Source organism: Taurulus bubalis (assembly GCF_910589615.1).
Source record: "Taurulus bubalis genome assembly, chromosome: 11".
Lineage (NCBI taxonomy): Eukaryota > Metazoa > Chordata > Actinopteri > Perciformes > Cottidae > Taurulus > Taurulus bubalis.
In genome coordinates this window covers 15,492,127-15,515,972 of record NC_136599.1, presented here as the reverse complement: position 1 = coordinate 15,515,972, position 23,846 = coordinate 15,492,127, and the positions used below count along the sequence as shown (strand labels likewise).

The 23,846-nt window shown below is 39.5% G+C and overlaps 3 protein-coding genes across 3 annotated transcripts in view; 2 read left to right on the top strand and 1 right to left on the bottom strand.

Annotated features, from left to right (window-relative positions):
• Positions 1-1,072: 1,072 nt before the first annotated feature.
• Positions 1,073-10,818, bottom strand: LOC306743444 (differentially expressed in FDCP 6 homolog; the record flags this gene model as incomplete). The annotated part of the gene is made up of 11 exons (XM_079225952.1): positions 1,073-1,867; positions 3,022-3,112; positions 3,733-3,931; positions 4,392-4,558; positions 4,652-4,950; positions 5,257-5,365; positions 7,332-7,478; positions 7,580-7,807; positions 8,787-8,972; positions 9,086-9,226; positions 10,723-10,818. The coding sequence occupies 11 exons, from the start codon at positions 10,816-10,818 to the stop codon at positions 1,671-1,673; spliced, it is 1,860 nt and encodes a 619-aa protein (XP_079082078.1). The 3' UTR covers positions 1,073-1,670.
• Positions 10,819-14,118: 3,300 nt separating this feature from the next.
• On the top strand, positions 14,119-19,129 carry troap (trophinin associated protein; the record flags this gene model as incomplete). Its single annotated transcript, XM_079225811.1, has 11 exons — positions 14,119-14,215; positions 14,501-14,634; positions 14,794-14,845; positions 15,326-15,471; positions 15,575-15,629; positions 15,722-15,798; positions 15,892-15,975; positions 16,668-16,775; positions 16,899-17,190; positions 17,326-17,528; positions 18,644-19,129. The coding sequence occupies 11 exons, from the start codon at positions 14,119-14,121 to the stop codon at positions 18,692-18,694; spliced, it is 1,299 nt and encodes a 432-aa protein (XP_079081937.1). The 3' UTR covers positions 18,695-19,129.
• A 970-nt stretch (positions 19,130-20,099) lies between these two features.
• LOC306743659 (ATP-dependent 6-phosphofructokinase, muscle type-like) overlaps positions 20,100-23,846 on the top strand; it is a 10,958-nt gene continuing 7,211 nt past the window's right edge. Inside the window, exons 1-4 of the mRNA XM_079226194.1 lie at positions 20,100-20,267; positions 21,227-21,300; positions 22,221-22,298; positions 23,313-23,502. Coding sequence (XP_079082320.1) covers positions 20,177-20,267; positions 21,227-21,300; positions 22,221-22,298; positions 23,313-23,502 — 433 coding nt within the window. The 5' untranslated portion in view covers positions 20,100-20,176. The remainder of the gene's footprint in view (positions 20,268-21,226; positions 21,301-22,220; positions 22,299-23,312; positions 23,503-23,846) is intronic.

The following is a 23,846-nucleotide window of genomic DNA, read 5'->3' as shown; positions in this document are numbered from 1 at the left end:
CACAGAGCCCCCCCGCGCGCGCACGCACGTAAACCCACACATCACATCAGGCTGGATCTAGCCAACAGCTTTCTGAGGAGTCAAGGTCCCTCTTATATTTATGCGGTGTTGTTTCTGTAACATGGACATTTATTTTGGATCTGCACGGATCATGAAAAGCCGTGATCATCTGCAGAAATGAAACCTTCTAGCCCTTTAGGGCGAGTTGGGGCTTTGGTTTGAATAACATTTACTTCATTAAATAAAATTGGAGTGTATGACAAAACACATATGAGAAACACAATGTATTAAAATGGGGGGCCTATTTTTTTTGTTTTTTAACCACTGGCAGGTTAAATTGGCCCATGGTATATATATATATATATTCCAAATCTGTATTCACAATTATATGGATTTAGAAGAGCTACAAAATCGAACAAATCCTTTCTCAAGAACAAGAAATGTGTCTGAATCCCTTTGCTGTGTTTTGTAATTGTTACCATGTTATAGCTTAAAATAGAATATCACAGGTTTTGGCAGGTAAAATCCCACATCTTTTTAGAAAATAAATATCTGGAAGTTATATTGATTATTTGTATTTATGTATTTTGTGGTTTTACTGCAACTCTCTGAAATCTGTATTATAATAGTCCCTTAAAAAGGGGGGAAAACGCTGAATAATTGTCGGTAAAACTAGGATTTGGACACCAAGAGTTTAAAAAAACACTTAAGGATTATGAAAATCCATCCAGAAGACATGTAGTTTGCTCTGTGTGTCAGCGGATGTCTCTGTTAATTCATATGTGCCGACTTTTTAGTGAGTAAGATCTGTCAAATTAGTCAGTGATGACACATTTCAACACTGAACAAATGACGTGCACTCAATTCTTATAATCAAGCAGATGTGCAGTTTGAAAATTCTGTGGGTTTGAATTTTCTCCACTATGTGTTTTTTGTAATTAAAATGTCACCTCTTTGATAACTTATTAAATGTACTTATTCAAATAGTATTTATTTCAGATACTCATTGTGTACAGAATAAATTGAGATTTTATTGACAGTTAGGATAACAATTTCTTTGAATTGCATGCAGCACATAATTTAACACAGGAAAGATACAGGCAGAAATCAGGTTAAGGCATCAATTCACTTTTTTATTTACAATTATGTTAACTGACAATAGAAACAGGATGTCCAATGAGAGTTTCTCTCTCTCTTTCCTGTTTATCAGGAAAGATACTCTTAAAATGAAACTGCTGTAAACTCTAATACTGAACCAACTTTTTAGGGGGGAAAAGGTCAAGCCACCCAAAAAAATACACATGTAAAAACTAAACATTGTTATGTGTCTATAGTACAGAGATAAACAAATGAGCTTCCTTGCATTGTATGAAAGTAATAGCCTTTAACACATCTCACTTTCAGGATCTTGCTACAGCTCATCTTCTCTGCACTGAGGTATCGTTGATGTCCAGAACAGGCCTCACACAGGCTGCAGTTAAAGCATTAGTTGATTCTGCAAATGCTTCTTCTCATTAAAATGTTTTAAACTCTTTCTGTTTGTGGAGTGAGGTCAGTAATTCAACATTTAATAGAAATGGTAGTACTATTGGTAGTAAATTCAGTTTTAAATGTAGATGTTTCACTGTTCTCATCTCTTTGCCCTTTCAGTCAGAAAGTGACTCTTGTTTTTAGGGGATGTCCATGTCTCCGTTTGAGGCATGGGAGTGGCGTTTTTCTAAATCACATCCAGCACTGTTGTCAACATTTTCTTTGCTCTCCTCGTTCTGATCCTCTGATCCTGATCTCCTTCTGAGACGCAGCCCAGGATCCCTCTGTGTCGGGATCTGGAAGCTTGAGTAGGAGCTTCCTAGCGACGGTCTCTTCTCTAAAAACAGCACAGAGAAAATACTTCAGAAAATAAAGTGAATGTTTAGAGCAGGCCAGTAAAATCACACCAAGTGGTTTGAAGATGAGGATGTTGAAATAGAGACGGGATTTACTGGTCAAACCTGCCCACCCAGAAATTTCAGTCAGTATATTTACAGAACAGGTTATGAAATATAACAGCCATTCATTTATTCACATACAATCTCTGATTTAAGAAAACTGTGTCACGCCGGTCTTGACATGAAGCAAAGTTGAATGTCGATCCAACCACAGCGCATTTAGAAACCTGCAATACACTCTGTGAAAAAATTAAAATTAAAATGCTGCTGTAAGCAGTTTTTCTCGATGTGCTAAACTTCTAATATTTAGGTAGTCAATGGACATTTTATTTAATTTCCAGAAAATCAGTAAAAGAAAATGCTATTAAATAAAACATTTTCTTTTGCTGAATTTAACCTTTTAAAAACCAACCTATTTTTAGGCCTCTGCTCGAAAATTGCATACACAAACTAAAAAGGGTGTATCTCTGGAACCACTATAGGGCTATTTTAATAATTTTGATGTTTTAATAAAAGGCTACTACACATGGGAGATTGTGTTCAGATGTGTAAATATCAGTCTATATGTTACTGGTTAAGAGTAAATGAAGATGACACACAGCAAAAATGTAAAGGTTTCAGGTCCGCCTAGAAAAAAAGCACTTTCAGGTTGATTATTTCTTTGAAATGATGCAGCAGTAAAGTATAAACCTCTCACAAACCATAGCACAATATGTGAATATGTGATTCTCTCTGCAAAGGTTGACTTTGATAAAAAGAAGCAGAACTAAGTTAGAAAGGGTTTTAGTATAGTTAGTATTTGAATGCTATTTTAATTTTCTCATGTGTCCCAGTAAGCCATGACAGCGTGACAATGAGCCATTACGTACAATACCAGGACCCTGAAACTGAGGCAGCTAGATAGAAGACAGCCAATATACATTCACTATCATTTATAGCTGTGCTTTTCCTACTTTGACATGTCAAAATGTTGTCTGTGAAACATGCATGATGTCAAAGCCTTTCCTCTGCTTGTGTGAAAGCTGAAAAATCAAGCTTTAAATGCTGTATGTTTTGTCATGTCAAGTGATCGTCGTGCAGATGTGACACATACCGCCTGGTCCGATTGGCCGCATCAGTCGGTTCATCTGGACGTTCCAGTGTTTGACATTGGTGCTCGCCAGGCGAAGTTTCCGCTGGGCAGCCTGTCAAAGAAAAAGAGCAGCTCATTAAAACACCTGAGCCATTAAGAAATAAACAACTGTTCACATTACAACCCTCTAACTAATATACATATCTGTAACAAGTATCTTTTCACAGCAAAGTTACAAAGTCCTGTCACTAAGGGATAAAAATGATAATTACAACGTAGAGGAATGTAAAATACTGACTCTCTTAAGGAAGATTAGCAAAGAATATATGTATTATGTGGTATAACATGTATTAAATGAGTCAAAGTCTCCAAAGGACAGAGTAAGCTGCACCTTAAAACTGTGATTCTGGTTGGATTTTGAATTTATTTAACTCTTTTGAAGGAAAAGCCATAAAGAATATCTATTTTGTTTCATTTATGTCTGTTATACTGCAAACTGGTACATGCAGATGCCTTGTTCTTGCCTCTGTAATCCTTTTAAATTACATTTCTAAATCTCAACAGGCTCTTACCAGTCATTATTGGCTTGAAATTCAACGTAACAGGTGTGCAAGAATACATTTATGCCAAAGCAGCAGCTGCGATTGGCTTAAATGTATTCTAGCACACCTGTTACGTTGAATTTGATTATTTTCTTATTTACATGTGAGGCTTCTATTTTGTAGTTCTTACCACTACATCCTGGTCAACCCTGTGCCTATTGGCGCGGACCTCCTCCAGCTGCCTCTGGGCCTCGTCCAGGGATCGTGACTTGACCTCCATTTCCTGTTTGAGCTCCTGCTTCTCCCTCTGTGTCTTCAGGATGTACTCCTCCTGTTCCTCCTGCAGGGACATCAGGGCCTTCATCTTCTCCTCCTCCTCGGCCAGTAACCTGGACAAAACAGAGAACACAAACAATAATATTTTATTTAATAAAAAGTATGACTGAATTATCTGTTTGAGAGGATCAAATATTGACATAATGAGTGAGCAGTGATGTACAGAACCTAATGCACGCTGTTGGCAGATTAATATGATCAATAATCAGAAACTTTTACTTGAAAAGGTTGAACGAGCAGAGAAACAGTGACACAATAGATCTGACTGATGGCAGCATTTAACAACTTCCTCTGTTGGCGGTTCAACTTCCTGAGGAACATAACGCAACATGAACTCCTTTCAGCAACTGAGCGTAATATCTGCAGTCTGCAGAGAGCGCCTCCCTTCTTACAGTGAACAGATTATTGTTTGGAGGCTCTCAAACGAAACAAATGACTTCTTGTTGTGCTCTGAAGGTGTATAAATATCTTTATTCATGTCTTCGAGATGGTTGGGTACATATAACACTTTACCCTGCTTGAGCATAGCGGAAGGCCTCCTCATCCAGCCTTGCTTTGATCTCCAGCTGCAGCGCCTCTTCCAAACGTTTCTGCATCTCCTCCAACTCCTTGATCCTCTTCCTCTGCCTCTCTGCCTCCTCCTCTTTCAGAACCATCTCTGCCTGCATACTAACCCGAGCCTTGAGCGGTACAGCAAGAAGCAAACAAATTAATACCCTACTTGTTGCTACTGAGTTCAGCATATTTTCTTCCTTCTGTGCCTCCACACTCACCTCCTCAGCCTCTTGCAGCTGGACCTCCAGGGCCCGCTGGAGCTGTTCGTGCTGCTGCCGCCTCCTCTGCTCGTCCTGCTCCAGGAGGACCTGAGCCTGCTTTTGCGCCTCTTTCAGGAGATCCAGCTCCGCCAGCTTACGCTCCCGTTCCTCCTGCAGGGCCCGCAACCTCTGCAGCTCCTCCTCCTTGGACTGCTGTCTCTTCTCCCGCTGCTCCCGCTGTTCACGCCGCTTCAGCTTCAGATCTTTGTGGAGGGATGTTTTCCCCTCCACATGTAGCCTGATAGCTGTTTGAATGGCTGTGTAGAAGATCATATGTAATGTCTTGATATGAAAATGAAGCTTTTAAGATTGATCAATGACTTAGTCTCCTCTATAGGGCTGCCTGATTTTAGACAACCAACTGGTCATTGGTCTTAGTAGACTAACATTTCTATTGTTGATTAGTTGTTTTTTAAGATTTGTTTATGCTGAATGACTTATTTCCAAGAAACTATTGAGCACATCCCTGGTAAACCTATGCATGATTTGTTTTGTCAACAAAACTGTGCGATTGTTAGTCGACTAAGAATTTCTCTAATCAAGGACAATCCTGCTCCTCTGACCTGTAGTCCACTCCTGTCTCTGTTTGGTGTCTGAGGCGCTCATCTCATAAGTCTTGGAGAGGGTTTTCAGACAAAACATGCACCTTTTCCCGTCTCGGTCTGGTAGCACCTTTCAACAAGGAACACATTATTTTGAATGGATAAATATTCCTTCTTCACATGTCTTATACATTTGTTGTGATCGTGTCTTAAATAAACATTAGTAAGGAGGGAAAAAAAGGTGAACTCACAGGGTTAAAGAGGTTTTTGATCCATTTTGAATGACCAAACAATATTTGATCGTCTACGTCCTATAATAAAGCATGGTTTTAGAATGATTGCTTTATTTACTTTGGAGTAACATGGTGCAGTGTGAAGGGGCCTTGCTGAAGAAATAACAGAACATGACCATATTTGTGTTTGTCATTACTAAGTGTGGTACTGTGTGGCATTGATACACTAATAATTGAGCCAGTGTCCATGTCAACAGCCACCAGAACAGCCCAGGTAACAATCATTATTCTTGAACTGAACTCAAGATTAGTCTTTAGACTCTAAAGACTAATCTTGAGTTCAGTTCATTTGAAATCTGTGAGATTTGTGAGGAAATTTGAACATTCCGTTTACACCCACGGTTATCTTATAAACTTGATGGTGTCAAACCCTTTGGGATTATGACACTTGAATATGAAGCTACTTTGGGACTGTATGAAAATTACTGGGGTAGGGAGGTTCAGAAAAGGGGGAGGGTTCGATACTTTTCTCCTTGCTGAAGGGAGACTGCAATTTTTTTGGAGGGAGAGGGAGGGTCTTAAGGGATTAGTAACTTCACTTTTGTCACAAGGTAGAAAAGCACATTGTTATCGCCAGATGAGTGACAACTTTGTTTCGCAAGAAATCCAGCTGAACACTAGTTAGCTTCCTAGCTAACTAGCTTGCTAGCTAACTAGCTAATTCCACCTTGCTTTACTGCTAGACCGGTTACACAAAGAACGGTCCCTCCGCCTCACTCCCCGGCATGCCGCGTTCGTTCTCTTCCCATCGAGCTGCAACCGCATTTGACTGACGTGTGTTGCCAGCACAACAACTAACAAAAATATGTATTTGTCCATTTTGACACGTAAAAGAGTTCATATCCGTTTTATGGTAACATTGTATACATTTGATCTATTTTTGGTTTCACGTTGCAATTATGCGAGCAGACTAAATAACTTTACATGACACACGTCCTGTCGTCATTATGAGCTGCTTCTCCCTTTACTCAACATTGATTGGTTTGTAAGAACGAAAAGTGTCTGACTTTTTGTGGGTTTTTTCCAACTGACTCTCCATTGGACCAAATGTCAGTGAAACATTTGGTCTCTTCCTCTCCCCATGAGCTACCACAGCTCATTTTGTGGTTTTTCCTTTTTCTAGTTCTGACAACAGCCAGCCAGAACGTCCTGTATTTGGTCCGAGAGTAGGACCCAACCAAAGAACACTAGAACCGAACCAAAAGTTTAATCTGGACTGAGACAAACTCCTTTCGTTGGACCAAAGTTCAGCTGTTTTGTGCGGACCGTGGTTCGGGGGGGATATCAAATCTGTATTTTTGTTTTGGATTAAAGTTCGGACCAAACAAGAAAGGTGTGAAAGGTCCCTTAGTCAAGGAAATGGTCAAATCATAATTACACAGGGGAGGGCCTTGCTTTTTTTTCTTTTTTGAAAAGTGAGACATCATTTTCTGCTCTCCTCCCACCCAAATCATTTTTGCACAGTCCCCTGTGATGCCTTGCATCTTGTTGCACATGTCTATGGGTTGTGAACAATTAAGTGGGACAATTTAGAAGTAATTCACAAGAAAAATAACAAAGATTAGGAAAGTCAAAAAACACCTCTTAATCATCTTGTGACCACTTTCCCCCTCATCTTGCAACATCATAGGGAACCACTGGATTAAATAATAACACTCACACTAACACTGACTCAAATGTACAAAAGAAAGCAAACAAGAACCATGTATTTCCTTTTGGGATAAATTGACAAAGAATACAATCCACAGTTCTCCGGTGTTAACAGTGTTGAGCTTTGAAAGATGATCAGCTCCAGCTGCTTACCTCCACACAGCAGTTCCCATCCAGAACTATGTTGCCCTGACAGTCTTTGCGGTCCTCCCCAGTGTAATAGGACAAGTTGCTCGGCCTTAAGGTGAACCAGCGTTCCTTCCAGTTTCTCCTCAGCTGGCCTTTCTTCCACAGATAACCCTGCATGCACCCGGCAGACACAAATGCATACTGTCACCAAAACAATTCAGAGCATGCCAAGAAGCAAAACACAGACTTCTGGTTGCAGGTGGGCCTCCTACCTCTTTGAGGACATCACCCACTATCTCTCTGTATACTTCCTCTATAGCCATGCTGATTATGCTCTTATCAATTCCTCTGGTCATCTTTCCCGAGTTCATCATCTCCAGAAAAACCCAAACAGTAATGCCGCTCTGCTGCACTGAATCTTGGGAGAAGAAGTCCTCTAATTCAACACAGTTGAACTCAATACTCGTAGCCATACATATCTTCTTGAGGAGGTACTCCACCTGAAGAGGAAAAGAAACCAATGGTTTTAAGAGTGAAAACGTATGGTTAGTTTGAATTATTCGTCTTTGCTGCATCATGCTCAATCGAGGAAGTTACTTTTTTGTTATGTTTTTTTTGTGTGTTTTGTGCTTAATTTTGGTTGCATCTTAAGGATTTCACTCTAAAGGTTGTTTTGACTTCATTAGAGTTGCAGTGCTATTCACATTAATATTTAATAGCCTTTTTATTTATTTATTTGTGCACTTTACTTTCCACTTTTCAACATAAAACACCACAATAAAGATCACATCCCACAATGTTCTTTCTCAAGAGCAACCTTTAGCTGTGTTGATTATTAATTAAACGTGCTTTAGTAATAATATTTACTTTGCTGTAGTTTTCATAACACCACCGATTTCTTTGGTATGTGAAGCAAGTATTTAAATACAACTAGATAATGTTTACTTAAACTCAGCATGATATAAACTACTCTGCCCTTGAAATGTAGGGTTTTCTCTTGGCAGCTGCTGTGAAAAACACACAACAGGAAACCAAAGTCGGCAAGTGAGAAACAAGCCCACACCGTTGCATGAAAAGTGCACTGCGTTCCATGATGGCAAGAAACAGGGTTTGAGGCAATGGTTGTAACAGATCCAACACCACTTTTAGGTCACAGATGACTACAGTCTCTGAATTGTCCTCAACAACAGAGCACAATAACTTGAATGGTTGAATTATCTATCTATCTATCTATCTATCTATCTATCTATCTATCTATCTATCTATCTATCTATCTATCTATCTATCTATCTATCTATCTATCTATCTATTTGTTTGCTTATATAACCTAACAATACAAAATGCTTTTTGCAGTCCAATCATGTTTTGAATATCAAGAAAATATCTATATATTTTTAAAGTAATGTTTTATGACAGAACATGTAATGAGTGAATGTGAAGAAATTCATTTAAATCTAAATGTACTCTAATTGAACCTACCTCGTCAGGGACCATAACCAATGGGTACTTGTCTTCAGAGAGAAAATTAAAAAGGCACCATAGCCGAAAAGCATCCCTCTCTGGCAGAACCGTGCTACTGGTTTTGTCCGTTTGGTAGTTTTTCTTTGCCGTCAGTGTCCAACAGAGCTCATCTACGTTTTCCTTAATAAAAGAGCCCTCAATAACCTTAAATAACAAAATGCAGAGATTGATAATTAAACAACCTGAAACAGCATCCTTGATTACACAGCATTATATTTTGACAAAACAAAAAGAGCATATAGTTGTGTTTTTATCACCTTGTCCAGGATGTATTTGTTGAGGTAAGGCATGTAACCCTGACTAGAAACTGGACCATCGTCGTCATCTCTGAAGTGCTCCTCCAAAGCAACTGGATCATGTGGGATACTCAAGACTGTGCACAGGTTGTGGGACAGCACCTGGAAAATCAAGATACCGTATATCTAGTAGACACCCATGGAAAATATAGGGCAATAAATTCCGAGTAAATGTTTATTTTGATCTTTAGGGAACTGAAAATTTAGAATTTCTGCCGCATCGTATATATCTAAAAATAATTTTGTTTGCACATACATTTGTGTGAAACCGGAATAAAAAAAGAGTATGTCTCTGGAGTCAGTGATTTTCAAGGACATACTTCATGGTAAACATTTTAAGATTTTATCCAGTTCAAAATCAATCAAATCAAATCTTTATGCAGCAGTTTTCATACATTTAGTGCAGCTCAAAGTGCTTTGGAGCTGACTGACAAAATAAAATTACAAGTAAAACAATGGGAAACTTGTGTTAAAAACTTCAGAGTCATAAGATTGAAAAATGTGAATAAAAATGATTGAAATGAAACAATATGAGAAAAATATAATAAAAAGGCACAATAATAATACGTCCCAATTAACATAAACTAATGCAATCAGTGTACGTACTACTACTACTACAAGTATTACTTTAGCTTTTTACTGCAATACATTTCTCCAAATGAGAGTGTGCAACATCTTGAGATATCTTTTGCATGGTATCAGAAAACCGGTCTCCGTGTGTTGAGCCATAACCGCATCCTGTCTCTCGTCTCCAGTGCACTACAACATCTGTCAGTTTTGAGGCCGAGGCATGCAAACTGCTGTGCAACTAAAGAGCGTGGTGCCTGTACACAGGCTGCATGCATGAGAAGGGATAAGCCTAGTCATGAGGCTGACTCTGTGAGCCAGCAGCAGCAGGAGAGAGCATGGAGGTGGCTGGGAATGGAGTCTGATCCAAAGCAAGACCAAGAAGTGACATAAGAATGAGATCATAAAAAATACAGTGGCTTCATTGACGCTCTGTGGCGAGAGACAACAATCACAAACATGTTTCCACTTTCTCCTCGCTCTCACTGCAACAATGTTCTTTTGACGTACACGTCATGTCTATTCAATTTGCTATTCTCTGGTCAGGTCCAGTGCCAGAGGGTCCTTTGCACTATAAGCTGGTACATGGAGGCCCAGTGCAAGCACAGCTTGGAGATGAGGGCTCCCATTCATATACAGACTGAGAGCAAACTGTTGCTCTCGTGCTCTTGCCAGACAGAGGTGCATATTGTGCCCTCTTTCAGGAGTGAAAGCATTTTACGCAAAATGTAGAGAACAAATTTGTCCCTTGTTGGACAGCATGCCGTTTAAAAGCACAGGAAATATTGAAGATGATCAGATTGCACACACACTTTTAGTTCCTGAAGCATAATATCAAATGTAACAAAGACCAAATAACAAATGCATTTGTGACATTTAGTTTGCTGAGCTTTTCAAATATCTTTACTTCTCAGAGCGAGCCCACGTGATGGAATATGAATTGTGATAGGAAATGAGGCGGCAGAATAAAGAAGTAAGTGAATTTTCAGACAAAACGGTCTTATTTTCTTGATGGAGGACACCCCACTCACCTTCAGCTGAGACTTGGACACCTTACCGCTCTTCTCCAGATCCAGGGCAGTGAAACCGTACCAAATGGACTTGAGCAGCTCAGACCGCAGGTCCATGTCGGCAGCACAGTAACTTTCTGGTTTCCTCCTCTATGTCTCTTCTTCTTCCCTCTGCTTGACAGGGCCCCTGGGTGACAGGCAAACACCCACACTGTGTTGCTCCTGTCAGCACGCATGGGGCTTTACCAGGGTGCTGGCAGCGACCCCTGCAGGCCGTTTACAGTCACTGATGGAGAGGGAGGGTCTTGATTGTTTTCACCATCATCTGATCCTGCAGTGATGAAAGTAATGCTGAAGAAATGCTGCAATATGAAAATACTTCAAAACAAGTAAAAGTCCTTGGCAAAGAGTTTATTTAGTAGGCAACTAAACGATACTTATATTATAGCTTTATGTTAATATATTATGTGCTATAATTGTTGTATTGCCTCTGCTGCCTTCAAGGGCAACGAGCTATACGTTTATCTCTTTTACGTTTTGGTCTGTCGTTATCCAAGTTAACTGTCTATTTAGATGTTTATAACGAAATTAACATTTAGCTTAAGCTCAGCTCTGTAAGTCACATAACTTTAACAAACTACCATTTAACTTAGTTATCTAACGTTAGTTACTTACCTCTCTAGTTTGTTTGACTATATTGTTTTAACAACAAACAAATTGCAAGTTTGTAATGTCAACTGCTGATCCCAGACGCCTGAACATCACAATTATTAGAATAAATAACCTGAGTGATAACGTTGACGTTCATTAAAATAAGGGGGAACGGTAACTTTAACTAGATGGCTGTGTATATCAGGATGCTACTGCTTACTCCAAAGCTGGAACGACAAACATGCTCTTTGGGGGTAACGTTAAGTTAACTTAAATTAGTTAGTAACGTTATTTGGAGGACGATATGCAGCACTATTATCCACTAGTATTATCTCAGTATTCATCTCTTTAGTGTTAGGGTAGTTATGTATATGCTTTGCTTTAAGTAATATATACCACTATCTCTCTCTCTCTCTCTCTCTCTCTCTCTCTCTCTCTCTCTCTCTCTATATATATATATATATATATATATATATATATATATATATATATATATATATATATATATTTCTAAAATATATATATATACATATATATACATATATATGTATATGTATATATATATATATATATATATATATATATATATATATATATATATATATATATATATATATATATATATATAGTTTTACTACTGTATTGCAGCGTACTTGTTACCAAACTTCTTCCGTTACTTATTTTTGTGGTACTTGTCCTCCTGCTTGCATGTTTCCAGTCTCGCGGACAATACATTTATATTCTACTTGCAGACCGCGGCAAAAAACAGTCACGTGGTAAAACAACTTTCGCGTCGTTACCATGGAGCTGTTTATGAAGATTCGCTGCTCATTGGTCGAGGCTATTGCCGTAACCAAAGTGCGCACGATCATTGGTCGGAACGGTTTCCTTTTCTGACCAATGGGGAAGCGCGCTTTTTACAAACTGCTGCGAGTCCAGGAAGTTGACAGACAGCCCACTGCAGTGAGAAAGGACGTAACAAGGGATATTTAAACCCGCACAAAAAGCCTGGAAAACCAAAACATTTGGAATTAACTATATCTGAAATATTGTATTGGGAGAGCAGAAGGAAGTAACAGAGGCCCTTTTCTATTTTTCAAGTATGTAACACATGTGATAAACGGCTTTACGTGCGTATGTGGACGTGCTAGAGAGAAAGGACATTGCGTTTGACCAGTTAGCCTGATGCTCGCGTTCCAACTAACTAATCAACACGTTGTTTAGCACTGAGCGCAGTATCTGATCTATGGGTCAGGCTTTGAAATGCGATTATTAAATACCTGGTTTAATACCGAGTTGTTGTTTTTTGTCTCACTCATGGTGAGCTCGAGCTTTCTTACTTGCTGGTTGTCTTGCCTCCCATCTTTGTGAACTGTGCAGCGATTCAATTGTGAATTGTTAAGTTAAGGAAATAATTGTCGTCTATTGGTTATGTTTTTGCCGGTGCATGATTTATGTATGTTGTCTATTTTTACACATTGTTTGATATGAGCGTGTAGATAGTTTGATGCTTGGTGGCTCATGTTTGCCCTTTGCTGCTCCTCTAGTTGCTCTTCACACCGCGCTATCATCATGGACCCCTCTCCAGTCCTTTGTCAGCAAAGTCAGAACAAAATCCGTCGTGACATCATGAGGTAAACCAGTTTATTTAAGTATTAGAGACTATGTTTCTCTGTATGTCTCCTGCCTTTAGGGTTAGGGTTGTTAAGTACAAGCAAGTACAGAAAGCTAGCATGTGCTTTTCCAATGTGCCTGCTTTAGAATGTATTTTATTAATCAAAGTTATTGTACTGCTGATTATGTTCAGGCATTTAACATTTGCAAATGTTGGCTTCTTTTGTTCAGTAAAAAAACAAGAGAAATGTGTTTGTACTTCTCAAAGTAAAGCAACACAAATGTTGTTGTTTTTTGTATTGGAAATAAAACGTGGGTGTTTGTAAGCCTGTATCAATTCAAGCAATGTTTTACTCTAATTGCGTTTATTATTTAGTAATTGACTGTTTTTCTCCACACAGAACAAAGAATGAACATAACAAAATACCAGCACACCCAAAAGCTCCTCCTCACCTTTCCAACCAGAATATTCAGAACCAGGATCCAGGTTTCTCAGAAATAGGTAGGAAGGCACCTGTGCGACCAGGTGTCAGTAGGCTTCCAGTGCTTGCAAAGTCCCTTCGTCTCCAGACTCCGTCTGACTTCAGTCAATCTCACTGTAGCTGGGAGGATAAACCTCTGGCTGTAAGTGCCTTCTTCATGTCCTGCAGATGTAATTATGTTTTATTTAATCAGATTAATCTTATGTTCTTAATACATTTAATTTGTCTACAGGGGAAAACTAAGAAGAAAAGGCCTTGCACCAGGCCTGTGCCTTTCAACCTGTCTCAGCCCAAGGTATCAAGAGTGGGCAATGAAAATCATCAACCCCTCCTTGTTTCTCAATCAAGGACCGGCCCTCATGCTGTCCAACATGATAACAATGTATGCAATGCTCGTCTAAAAACTCCAAACATTAATGCAAAATATTCAAAACAGCCAGCTACGTTAAACCGCAATGCGGACTCAACTAAAGGTACCGGGACATCGAATGGAAAGGTTCAAGAAAATACATCCAGACCGATTTCAGGACAATTTGGGCCTTCCAACACATTTAAGACTTCAGCCATTTCAGCCAACCCTTTATCACCCATTCCCAATAACACTATGCATCAGGCCAGCGCTGCTTCTTCTGCACAGCCTGCTTTTAGTGCTGGGGCCTGTTTGGATAACATGAGCCTGCTTAGTCTCAACGATCCAGCCAAGACATCCCACGCTAGCCAAAACATGCAGCTGACCACAGAGGCCCGTTTTTCCAAATGTTCAACCGGTGAGTTAAATGTGTTGTTGCCTTGTCATTGCTTTTGTCCAAGACACTTCCATTTGTATTTTGCACAATATTCCAGAATATATTTGCATCTTATGTTTGCATCTATGTAGATTCATTTGTTTATGTACCCGATTGCCAGTGTTCATACTCTACAACTGCAGTCCAATAGAGCAGCCCTTTAATATGTCCTATCTTTAGGAAGGTTATAATGTTCATCTTTTTGTTTTTTTGTTGTTGTGCCTTTGATAGCTACACTGCTCACTTATTTTTCCATGTGAATTGCAGTAAACTGTGTTTCAGACAAAGGGGAGAACTTCCAGTCTGACCATGCAGCTTTGCTCAGTATCCTCCTGAACGAAGGAGTAAGAGTCCCCGATGTGGGATCTGCAACTCCTCAGTCGAGCTCCTACAACAACCTGGTGAGTTGGGTTTCAAATTTGATTTGACTTTTACTATGTCTTTTGGTCCCTACTCTTTTACTTACCGGATATTACTGAGGTTTAAAAAGTGAGTCCAGCGTTTAACAATTTTAATATAATACATATTTTTAATGTGCTTGGTGATTCTCTTGTCTGCAGCCCCTGCGAGTGTCTGTCATGAAGAGTCGAAAAAAAGCTGGACCCACTATGGGTAAGCACAAGCTTAACACATAATGTATGTACCTGAATATATGTAATCACAGTAGATCTAAAGCGTGTTGTTAACCCCATTGACAATGACAGATATGACTGAAACATTAGAAATGTCATGTCTTTAGATTACATGAAATTTAGTTTTAGTCAAACCAGTTTCAGAATTCCGAAGCAATGTCTTATGTATTTGTATTACCTTAAAACTCTGATTCACTGTCTTGCCCTGACTCTGGGCAAAGGTAACATGTACATTAGGAACTCAATATATATATATATATATATATATATATATATATATATATATATATATATATATATATATAGAGAGAGAGAGAGAGAGAGAGAGAGAGAGAGAGAGAGAGAGAGAGAGAGAGAGAGAGAGAGAGAGAGAGAGAGAGAGAGAGAGAGAGAACTTAAAGCAAAGCAAAGCAGCATATGCATGTCCATCATAACTGTGCCCTTTGTGCTCTTCTTACAGGATTAATAAAGTCGGTGCAGTTCTCCCCAGACACTGCTGCCCTGCAAAGTATCCTGCAGAACGAGGGAGTGAAGGGTGGATGGCCTGCTGGCGCCACACCCCGAAACTCCACCTGTCCACCAGGCAGAGGCACTTCAATCTACACAGTATGTGTACACAACTTTGTTTCACCTTTGCTCTTTTTTAAAACTATTGCATTGTTTTGAAACAGAAACACAGTTACATGTATTGTGTTGCTTCCTTTCTCAGGCTCAGAGAGTGCCGCTCAGAAAGAATCGTGCAGAAGCGACCGGAGGACCAGTAGGTAAAATGCAGAAACATTGTTTTTGTTATCTTATGAAGCCTAATGCGTCCGTATCTGTCATTGTACACTGACTTCAGCTTTTTTATCCTCAGCAATAGCAGTCAAAGAGACTCCACTGAAGACTTGGACTCCGCAGAGGGTCCGGGACACCAGGCATCAGCCTGCTCTGGTCAGTATGCATGTATTGTATGTTCACGCTCTGTCTAATTAGGTACACAGTGATTCTCACAGATGCTCCCTTATCTCACGCTGCTGTTTTCAGAAATGGCATCTGTCGACACAACAGTCCCCGTACTGCACTCCTGGGCTTCGGAGCGGCAAGGCCAGCCTTCAGCCGCACCAGGAGGTGAGAGCAGGAAATCATGTCAATTCTATAACATCTTCGGAGCTTTGACACAAATCTGTTCAAAAGTCTAACGCAAACATAATCTGTTTGCGCAGATACAATTCAGGCACAGTCAAAGACGGAGTAAAGCAATTGTTCTTGAAGGGTTTTTCAATTCAGACTTGATCACTTTTTGATTTTCAATTTAGATACACTTAATGGATGCACATTTCAGAAATATGAAGATGTTTTAAAAACAGCATGTCTTTTTTTAAGATGAACCAACTGTTGCTGGAACAAAAACGTTTGAGCACCATTTATGTAACGGGAAGGAATGACAGGATATTTATCTCTGTAGGTCTGAAAAAGGGACTAATATATTGAATAGCTTTGGTGCAAATATTCTTTTGTCACAAAAAAAACCCAAATGTAATCAGGGATCTCCTCAAGATTTTAGATGCTGAAGATGTTTACAAATTATTGAATCATCAAAGTCATTTGACGAACGGAGTGAAAATTTGTGGCGATGACGCTACACCACTGTTTCATTTACAGAGACCTTTTATTATGGAATAACTGAAATGAGAGCATTACTAAGATTATGCAATAACTTTGATCCACAGCATGTTACTACTATTACATCACAGCATATATATTTGACCAGCAATATGCATACATGTACAATTCATATGACTTTTCTTGTTTGTTAGCAGGAGATTGTCCAGAGATTGTTTGACGATGAAGAGGGCGAGCAAAGCACAAATGTGACAGACAAAGATCCTGAGACACGAGCAGAGCGGCTGCCAGTTAAAGTCACAACTGTAAGAAGTGAACTTAGCTTTAAAGTCATACAGAATCCATATTGAATTAAGTTCTTGTCAGGTTCTTATTTGAAGTATTTTGTAAAATCACATGTTGTTTGGTGTCGTCCCTCACTCCTCCAGACTAAATCCCACTGTGAAGAGAAGGTAGAGGTGAGCAAGGTCGGTGGCAACGAGGTCGAGGAGGAGCAGCAGAAGATTGTGGGAGGACAGCCGTTCTTCCAGGCACCGCAGAGAGAGTCTGTCATTTTCTTCTCAACGGGCAAAGCGCTGTTAAGAGCTCCGCGCTTTGCGAAGCAGGAAGGCTCAGCCCGTCACGCGCAGCCCGGCCCGGTGCTGCCAGTACATGAAGCGCTGTCGTCTGTGTCAGTGCTGACCTGTGAGATCAACCCTCCTGTTCAGAGTCTGCACAGAGGTAACGCTGACATTTCATAATAATGAATTATACTATATTATATTAACTATGAAACTTTTGGTATTATGCATACAATGAACATTTCCCCTGTGACTAGATATCTTCTTGAAGTGTGACTTTTTTTTACCATTACAGACCTCATGGTTCAGAAGACCTGTGCCCTGAGTCCTGCCGTGGCGATGCTGCGTAAGCGTTTTCCTCCTCTGGAGGAGCTTCGTATGGACGAGGAGGTGGCCTGCTACACCTCAATGTCTATCTCGGCTGCTCCCGGTTTTCTGCCCCCTCGGCCCCGCTGTGGAAACCCGCTGGCCTCCATCTTGCTCTCCGAAGAGGCCTTTGTGAGTACACTGCTGACAGTGTGCATATTTATTTATTTGTTTATTTGATAGGGACAGAACACTTTAATGAACACAAAATACAAGATGTAAACATGCCCGAGTTATCAAGAATGCTAATCTACATCTGTAGTCCCTAAGCAGGTAACACAAATATGAACATACATGTTCACAGTGCTATGTGTAGCATTTTTTTTAACATTTAAATCATTAGTTTTAAAATTATTTAAGGATCATATTTTGATCAAGTGTTGAGTCAATTTAGTGTATGAAAGGACTAATGACCAGCATAAGTGACCAAAGTGTTCAAATGGCTAATTGAATTGACTAAATAATCTACATCTATGCAATATGGAAAGTGTTATAAAACAGTATATTTTACAAAAAAACAATAAAACTCGACAAGAAGTCTAATGTCATGTTTACAGCTGAGGCTGCATTAAGGCACAGCCAAGCTTTAGCTAAATACTAATGTTTCCCATGTTCACCATCTTGGTTTTAGAACTAAACACAGCTGGGAAGTAACATTTTAGACCTGATTGTGTGAATTGATAAGAAAGTTGATTGAACACCAAAGTTAGAACAATTAGTTCTGAGGGAAACATGAATGTCTGTATCAAATTTCATGACCATGCAATAGTTCTTGAGATGTTGAAACTCAAAACCACAAATGTGAACCTCATGGTAGCACTAGTGGAAATGTCATGTGATCTTTAAAGGAACGGCACTTTGGCACATTTAGTTTTTTTGTTGTCTTTAACCAGATCTGAGAAGATCTATCAATTTCATCCGTTCAGTACAGAAATACTTTAGGTCCATGCTGAATACTAAATGTATCAGCCAGGTCGTGAGTGCTTTGAGTATTCTCACATACAATAATATTATAAAATGCATTCACCCTCTTGAAAAGTAAGAAAGCACATTAGCTTAGTTCTTAAAATATTAAACTATTCCTTTTATATGTATGTATGATACAACACAGTGCATTACTAAACTTATCACATTTGGTTTGACAGTGACATCCAACACTGAACATCACACAGATGCGTACGCATTCTCTGTACATGAACACAGACACACAAGTTAATACAAATATTTCTTATTGTTTTGTTTTTCAGACATTTGTTCCAATTGGTTTCGATCCCTCGTCCGGCGGTTTGTCTCCATAAAGCTCTCCGCTGCAAGACAGATGACTTTGCACTAATAAGTACAGTATTTGCATTACTGTTCATATCTAGAGTGGATCAATTCACTCTGGTATACTAATGACACTCTTATTGGAACTGATTTAGTTTGTTCAACACTGTTGTTGTCAGCCTTAATACAAGTCCAAGGAACGCTGCTAGTATAGTTTCTTTTTTTTAAACCTTTTTATCTAATGCTTAAAAAGAAGAAGAAGATATTTCTGTTAAATAATGCAGCTTTTACACCGCAGGCACTCGTGTAAACGAAGTCGATGCACACTTATTAGAAACAATGTTTATTAAAGGAATCTTTTTAATTGGAAAAACAAGCGTCTTAAAAGGTCAATGAATTTAATCTGTGTTATGGCTTTAGTATTCATCTGGATTAGGATTGTGTGGATTGAAAATGACTAATGTTCTCAATGTACAATGTTTATAATAAATATATATATATATATATATATGGCACTGTCTGTTTTTGATTTAATATCAACCATTTTGATAATCAAGTAATCATTGTCTTTTAATTCATTTATGAAGGAAACGCATCAAATTGGTTGTGTCAGTTGGTTCAAGCAGCTCAAATATAATTTACTGATCTCTCTTTTTAAATCATAATAAATGTAATATTTTTGCGGGGTTTAGACTGTTGAACTTGATGTTACCTTGAGCTCCTGGAGCATGAAATTGGCATTGATAACGATAATTAAACCGTTCATTCAGGATATATCGGCTTCTGCTACTTTGATTTGAATCATTTGTTTTTTTAATCTGCCTTTTTTCTATCCCCACAATTTTTGCCTGATAATGTTACTTATTAGAACTTAAGGCGGTTATTTTTCCTGAAGTCTTATGTAATGCTGTTGCCGCTCACACAAACTCCTCAGCTTTAAAGTCATCTTTATTGCATGAAACAAGATATGAAAGGTTGCCGTGCGTTCCCCAAATTGCCTCAGTGCCAGATGTAGAGTTCAAGTCTTTTACCGGAAACATGATACAAGGTGCACATATCAGCGTCATGCGACACAGTATCCTGTTTTAGAGAGAAGACGTTAGTTATACTACATTCAGTACAGTATGTGTGAAAAAAACACCCTGCTGCTGGAGCTGTTCTGTGACAAAATAAACCAAAATGTTTTGAAATCTTTTCCATATGTTGTGGCTTTGTTCGTATCAATTGGACATAATCAATTTGAAATGTATTCAAACTGTCCTGTCACATGAGTGCCATGTGCTATTGTGTTTCCCTGTCTGTAGCTGTCCCCTGCAGGTGGTATATTTAGTAGAGTTGTAAGTGGGTGGTGGAGGGTGTCAGTGGGTGGGGGCTCTGGCAACAGTAGTCTATAAAGCCTGTGCCTTCTCTGGTGCCTCCCTGAGGAGCAGAGTGTGAAGCAAGAGCAGCTCTATTCTCTCTCCCTTTCTTTCCCTTCGTCGTGTCTAGCAGTCGGCCACCGATCCTCTGGAATCATGTCCGAGGATCTCCATCCAACCGCCGACCCCACGAAGATGGGGCTCGGTCGCTCCATCGCTGTGCTGACGTCAGGAGGAGACGCCCAAGGTAAGCAGAGTCTCCAGTGCTTTCCCACAGCTTTATTTTGAACTGTCAAAACACAAAATTAATACGTCTGATGTCTTCCCTGCTGGTGTGTCTTGAGTACTGCTGGTGTGTCTGAGTACAACACTGAATCCCAACCAGCTGTAAGAAGCGTCTAATCTTACGAGGGGCAATAAAGTATCATGTTAATGCTCTGCATGACATCTGAAGAACGTTCGGGAGTCAAAGAACAGAACGGAAAGGGCAAGCAACACGTCAGAGTGGCACAGCTGTCGGAGGTTGAAGGATGTTTGGCTGCCGTGATGAGAAAGATTGCGTCTCGTATTCACAACACCACCAGTGTTTGATGTATATCCAGCAAAGCTTAAAATGTCCTTACAAGTGACAGACAATGCACAAAGTACATTGAGTGGCACATTAAGAGTATAACCTTTATATGTCAGGTGTAAACTGAGTTTTTAAGATATTGCTCCATCAACTGTACTTAAAGTTCAACTGGACAATGTCTCATATTTATCTCATGATCCTGTGTGATCGCTCTCTCTAAACCTGACTCCAACCCTTTTGTGTTCTCTGCCCAAGCGTTCCCTTATTTCACATCTTTGGGGCTAATTTTAGTGGCGTTGACCTTTTTCTGGTATGGAGGAGAGAAATGCCCCCTCGATCCACAGCTGCTGTCTGGTGAAACGAGAGCTGCATCCTGCCAAGCTGCCACAACACAAGCTCACACTGTGGCATTTAGTGTCCTGGACATCCAGGGGCAGGATGGTACACAAGACGTACAGTCCCATAAATTCCGCTACTGTCCTTTCCATATGGCTATTTCTGACTCATCTGTTGACGATGCACAGGTCACTTAAAGGTTAAGTCTTTAGCTGATATCAGGAACTGTTAAACTGAGTTGGACATTGTCCTATGATGTGATTTTTATCATATCACATTCATTCATTTGTGTGTCTCAGGTATGAACGCTGCTGTGAGAGCCACAGTCAGAGTTGGTCTCTACACCGGAGCCAAAGTCTACTTTGTTCATGAGGTACGAACTGCATAAAGGCCACAGGATAAAACTGTGTGTTTCATGCGTTGATCAACTTTGAGATTTCATTTAATCTATTTTGCTTCCACAACAAGCCCTCTTTCAGACTAGTGAAAAGAAAACATCCAACAACATGTAACTATTTTGTCTATTTGCGTCTGTAGATTTCTCCTAATGTACCAAAAGTTAGCAATTGATAAAGCCTCATTTACATATTTAAACATAGAATGTAACTTGAGATATCCTTTAGTTAACCGTTTGACCTATTTACCTGTAGTGTCATAATACAAATGTATTACATTTAATTACATATATTTAAATGCTGTTTTCTCAAAAGAAATCTCATAATCTGACCAAGAAATCTCCAATGCAGTAGCCCTTACCAAGCTTCCAGTTTTATCTCTATCTATATTCGGAAGTTTTTTTACAGAAGGTCTGTTCATATATCGCCTGATTCATACAACATTTAATACCTGACAATATGGCCTAAAGGCAGTATTTTCTGATGTATGGAGTGATACAAAGAGATATCCAAGATCCCTTTGGTAAAAACCCTTGACTCTCATATACAAAAAAAACAAAACAACCTGGTTTTATCCAATGTTCAGATTTCTGTTCTGAAAATGTATGCATACTAGCACATATTTGGTAAGAAAATGCCTCATTTACATATTTAAAGATTGCATTTCAGAAAACTTGTTATACAGAAATCATTTGCCTTAATGTAAGTAATTAACTGGGGAGGCTTCATGGTGGTGTGTGTGTATGTATGTATGTATATATATATATATATATATATATATATATATATATATATATATATATATATATATATCCTATTCACCTGGGTTGTCTCCTCTAAAGAAAGGACAGGGTTTTGTCAGGCATAATAACTGTATCTTTATTAATGTGTGCTGCAGGGCTACCAAGGTCTGGTGGATGGAGGAGACCACATCCGCCCCGCCACATGGGAGAGTGTGTCCATGATGCTTCAGCTGGTGGGTGAAGACAACAAGTAGTGTTTTAAAGGGCAAGGTCACTTACACAGCACACAAACTATCCCTGTCTATATGGTAATAATAAAGACAAAACAGAAACAAAGACACAAGGAGAGAAAAATATCAAAATAAAGACTGAAGAGGGGTGTCGTTTCATTGCAAGACCTTTCGTGAGTTAGAATAAGCTATCGAAAGATTATCAAAGTTTCTCAGACTTTCGCATCGTAGTTGTTGTTTAGTTTGTTCAGTGGTTGAGGTATCCATCTTGAGATTTCTTCTGCCACACCAATACATTAAAGGTGAATAGGATTTTGTTTGTGCTCTTCCCAGCAAAAAAAAGTGCAGCAGCAGCTGTGTTTCCATAAGAAGTCATTGTTATGCCGCAGTACAGAACCGCTGTTTTTTTATAGCACAAAATTGTATCCGGGTGGCTGCAGCGAGCGGATGCCTCAAAACTAGTTCAAAGTGAATGTATCGACCTTGCCTGACAATTTCGGTGAACTGATCCTTTAACCTTTTAATACCTACTCCACTTGGACTCAAAAGCTTCCTTCACATTTCACGCTGTGAAGCGCTGGTAACACGAGAAATGTGATTTTTTTTTTTTGAGTGATGATATTGAATTGATTGACTGAAAGATGACGGAGATGCAATAATACCTGTGAGTCACATTTCTTTCAATCATCTGTGATGTATAAATAAAGAGGCCTGGCAAGTGGAGAGGCAATGCCGTGCTAAGACATGAAGTGTGTGAAAGTGAGCAATGGAGTGAGAACGGGCCATGCTAGAGTTCAAGGATATCCCTTCAAAAGTGCTGACACTGATTACCCAAAGCATCTTAATGAGTGTAATTCCACAGTGTTAAAAAGCCACCATGATGAGCATCAGCTCATGTTTATTTATAATATTGGATAACTGTTGTGGAAAATATTGTGCCAGCAATCACTGCATTATTACATTCGTCTTCTCTCAAAGCCAAGTCAATGTCAGTACCTTCTCCTCTTCACTTGTCAGGGAGGCACTGTCATCGGCAGCGCCCGCTGCAAGGACTTCCGCAACAGAGAGGGCCGTATGAAGGCAGCTGGCAACCTAGTGAAGCTGGGCATCACCAACCTGTGTGTGATCGGAGGCGACGGCAGTCTGACTGGAGCCAACCAGTTCAGGACCGAGTGGAGTGGGCTGCTGAGTGACCTCGTAAAAGCTGGTAAAGAGACCAACGTAGTGTGGCTATAAGAATAAAGATGGCTCCTTCAGCCTCATCCACTCAGCTGTGCAACAACCTCAGCCTGTACTCTCTTAATACATCATAAAGATGGGACAAATTGTTTTGGAAGGTATTTAAACAAATCTATAAACCATGCACACATAGATCAGATACTTCTTCTTACAGCAAAGTAAATAAAACCCACTACTCACCTCTCAGCGATAGCATCTGAGTAAAGGAAGAAATACTTTCTATGGGCAGCACTTAAATGGCACTTACTTATAGCACTTTGTAGTTTAGCTTTCTTGAAGAAATTGTACTTTCTTGATTCTTGTTGTTCTGAG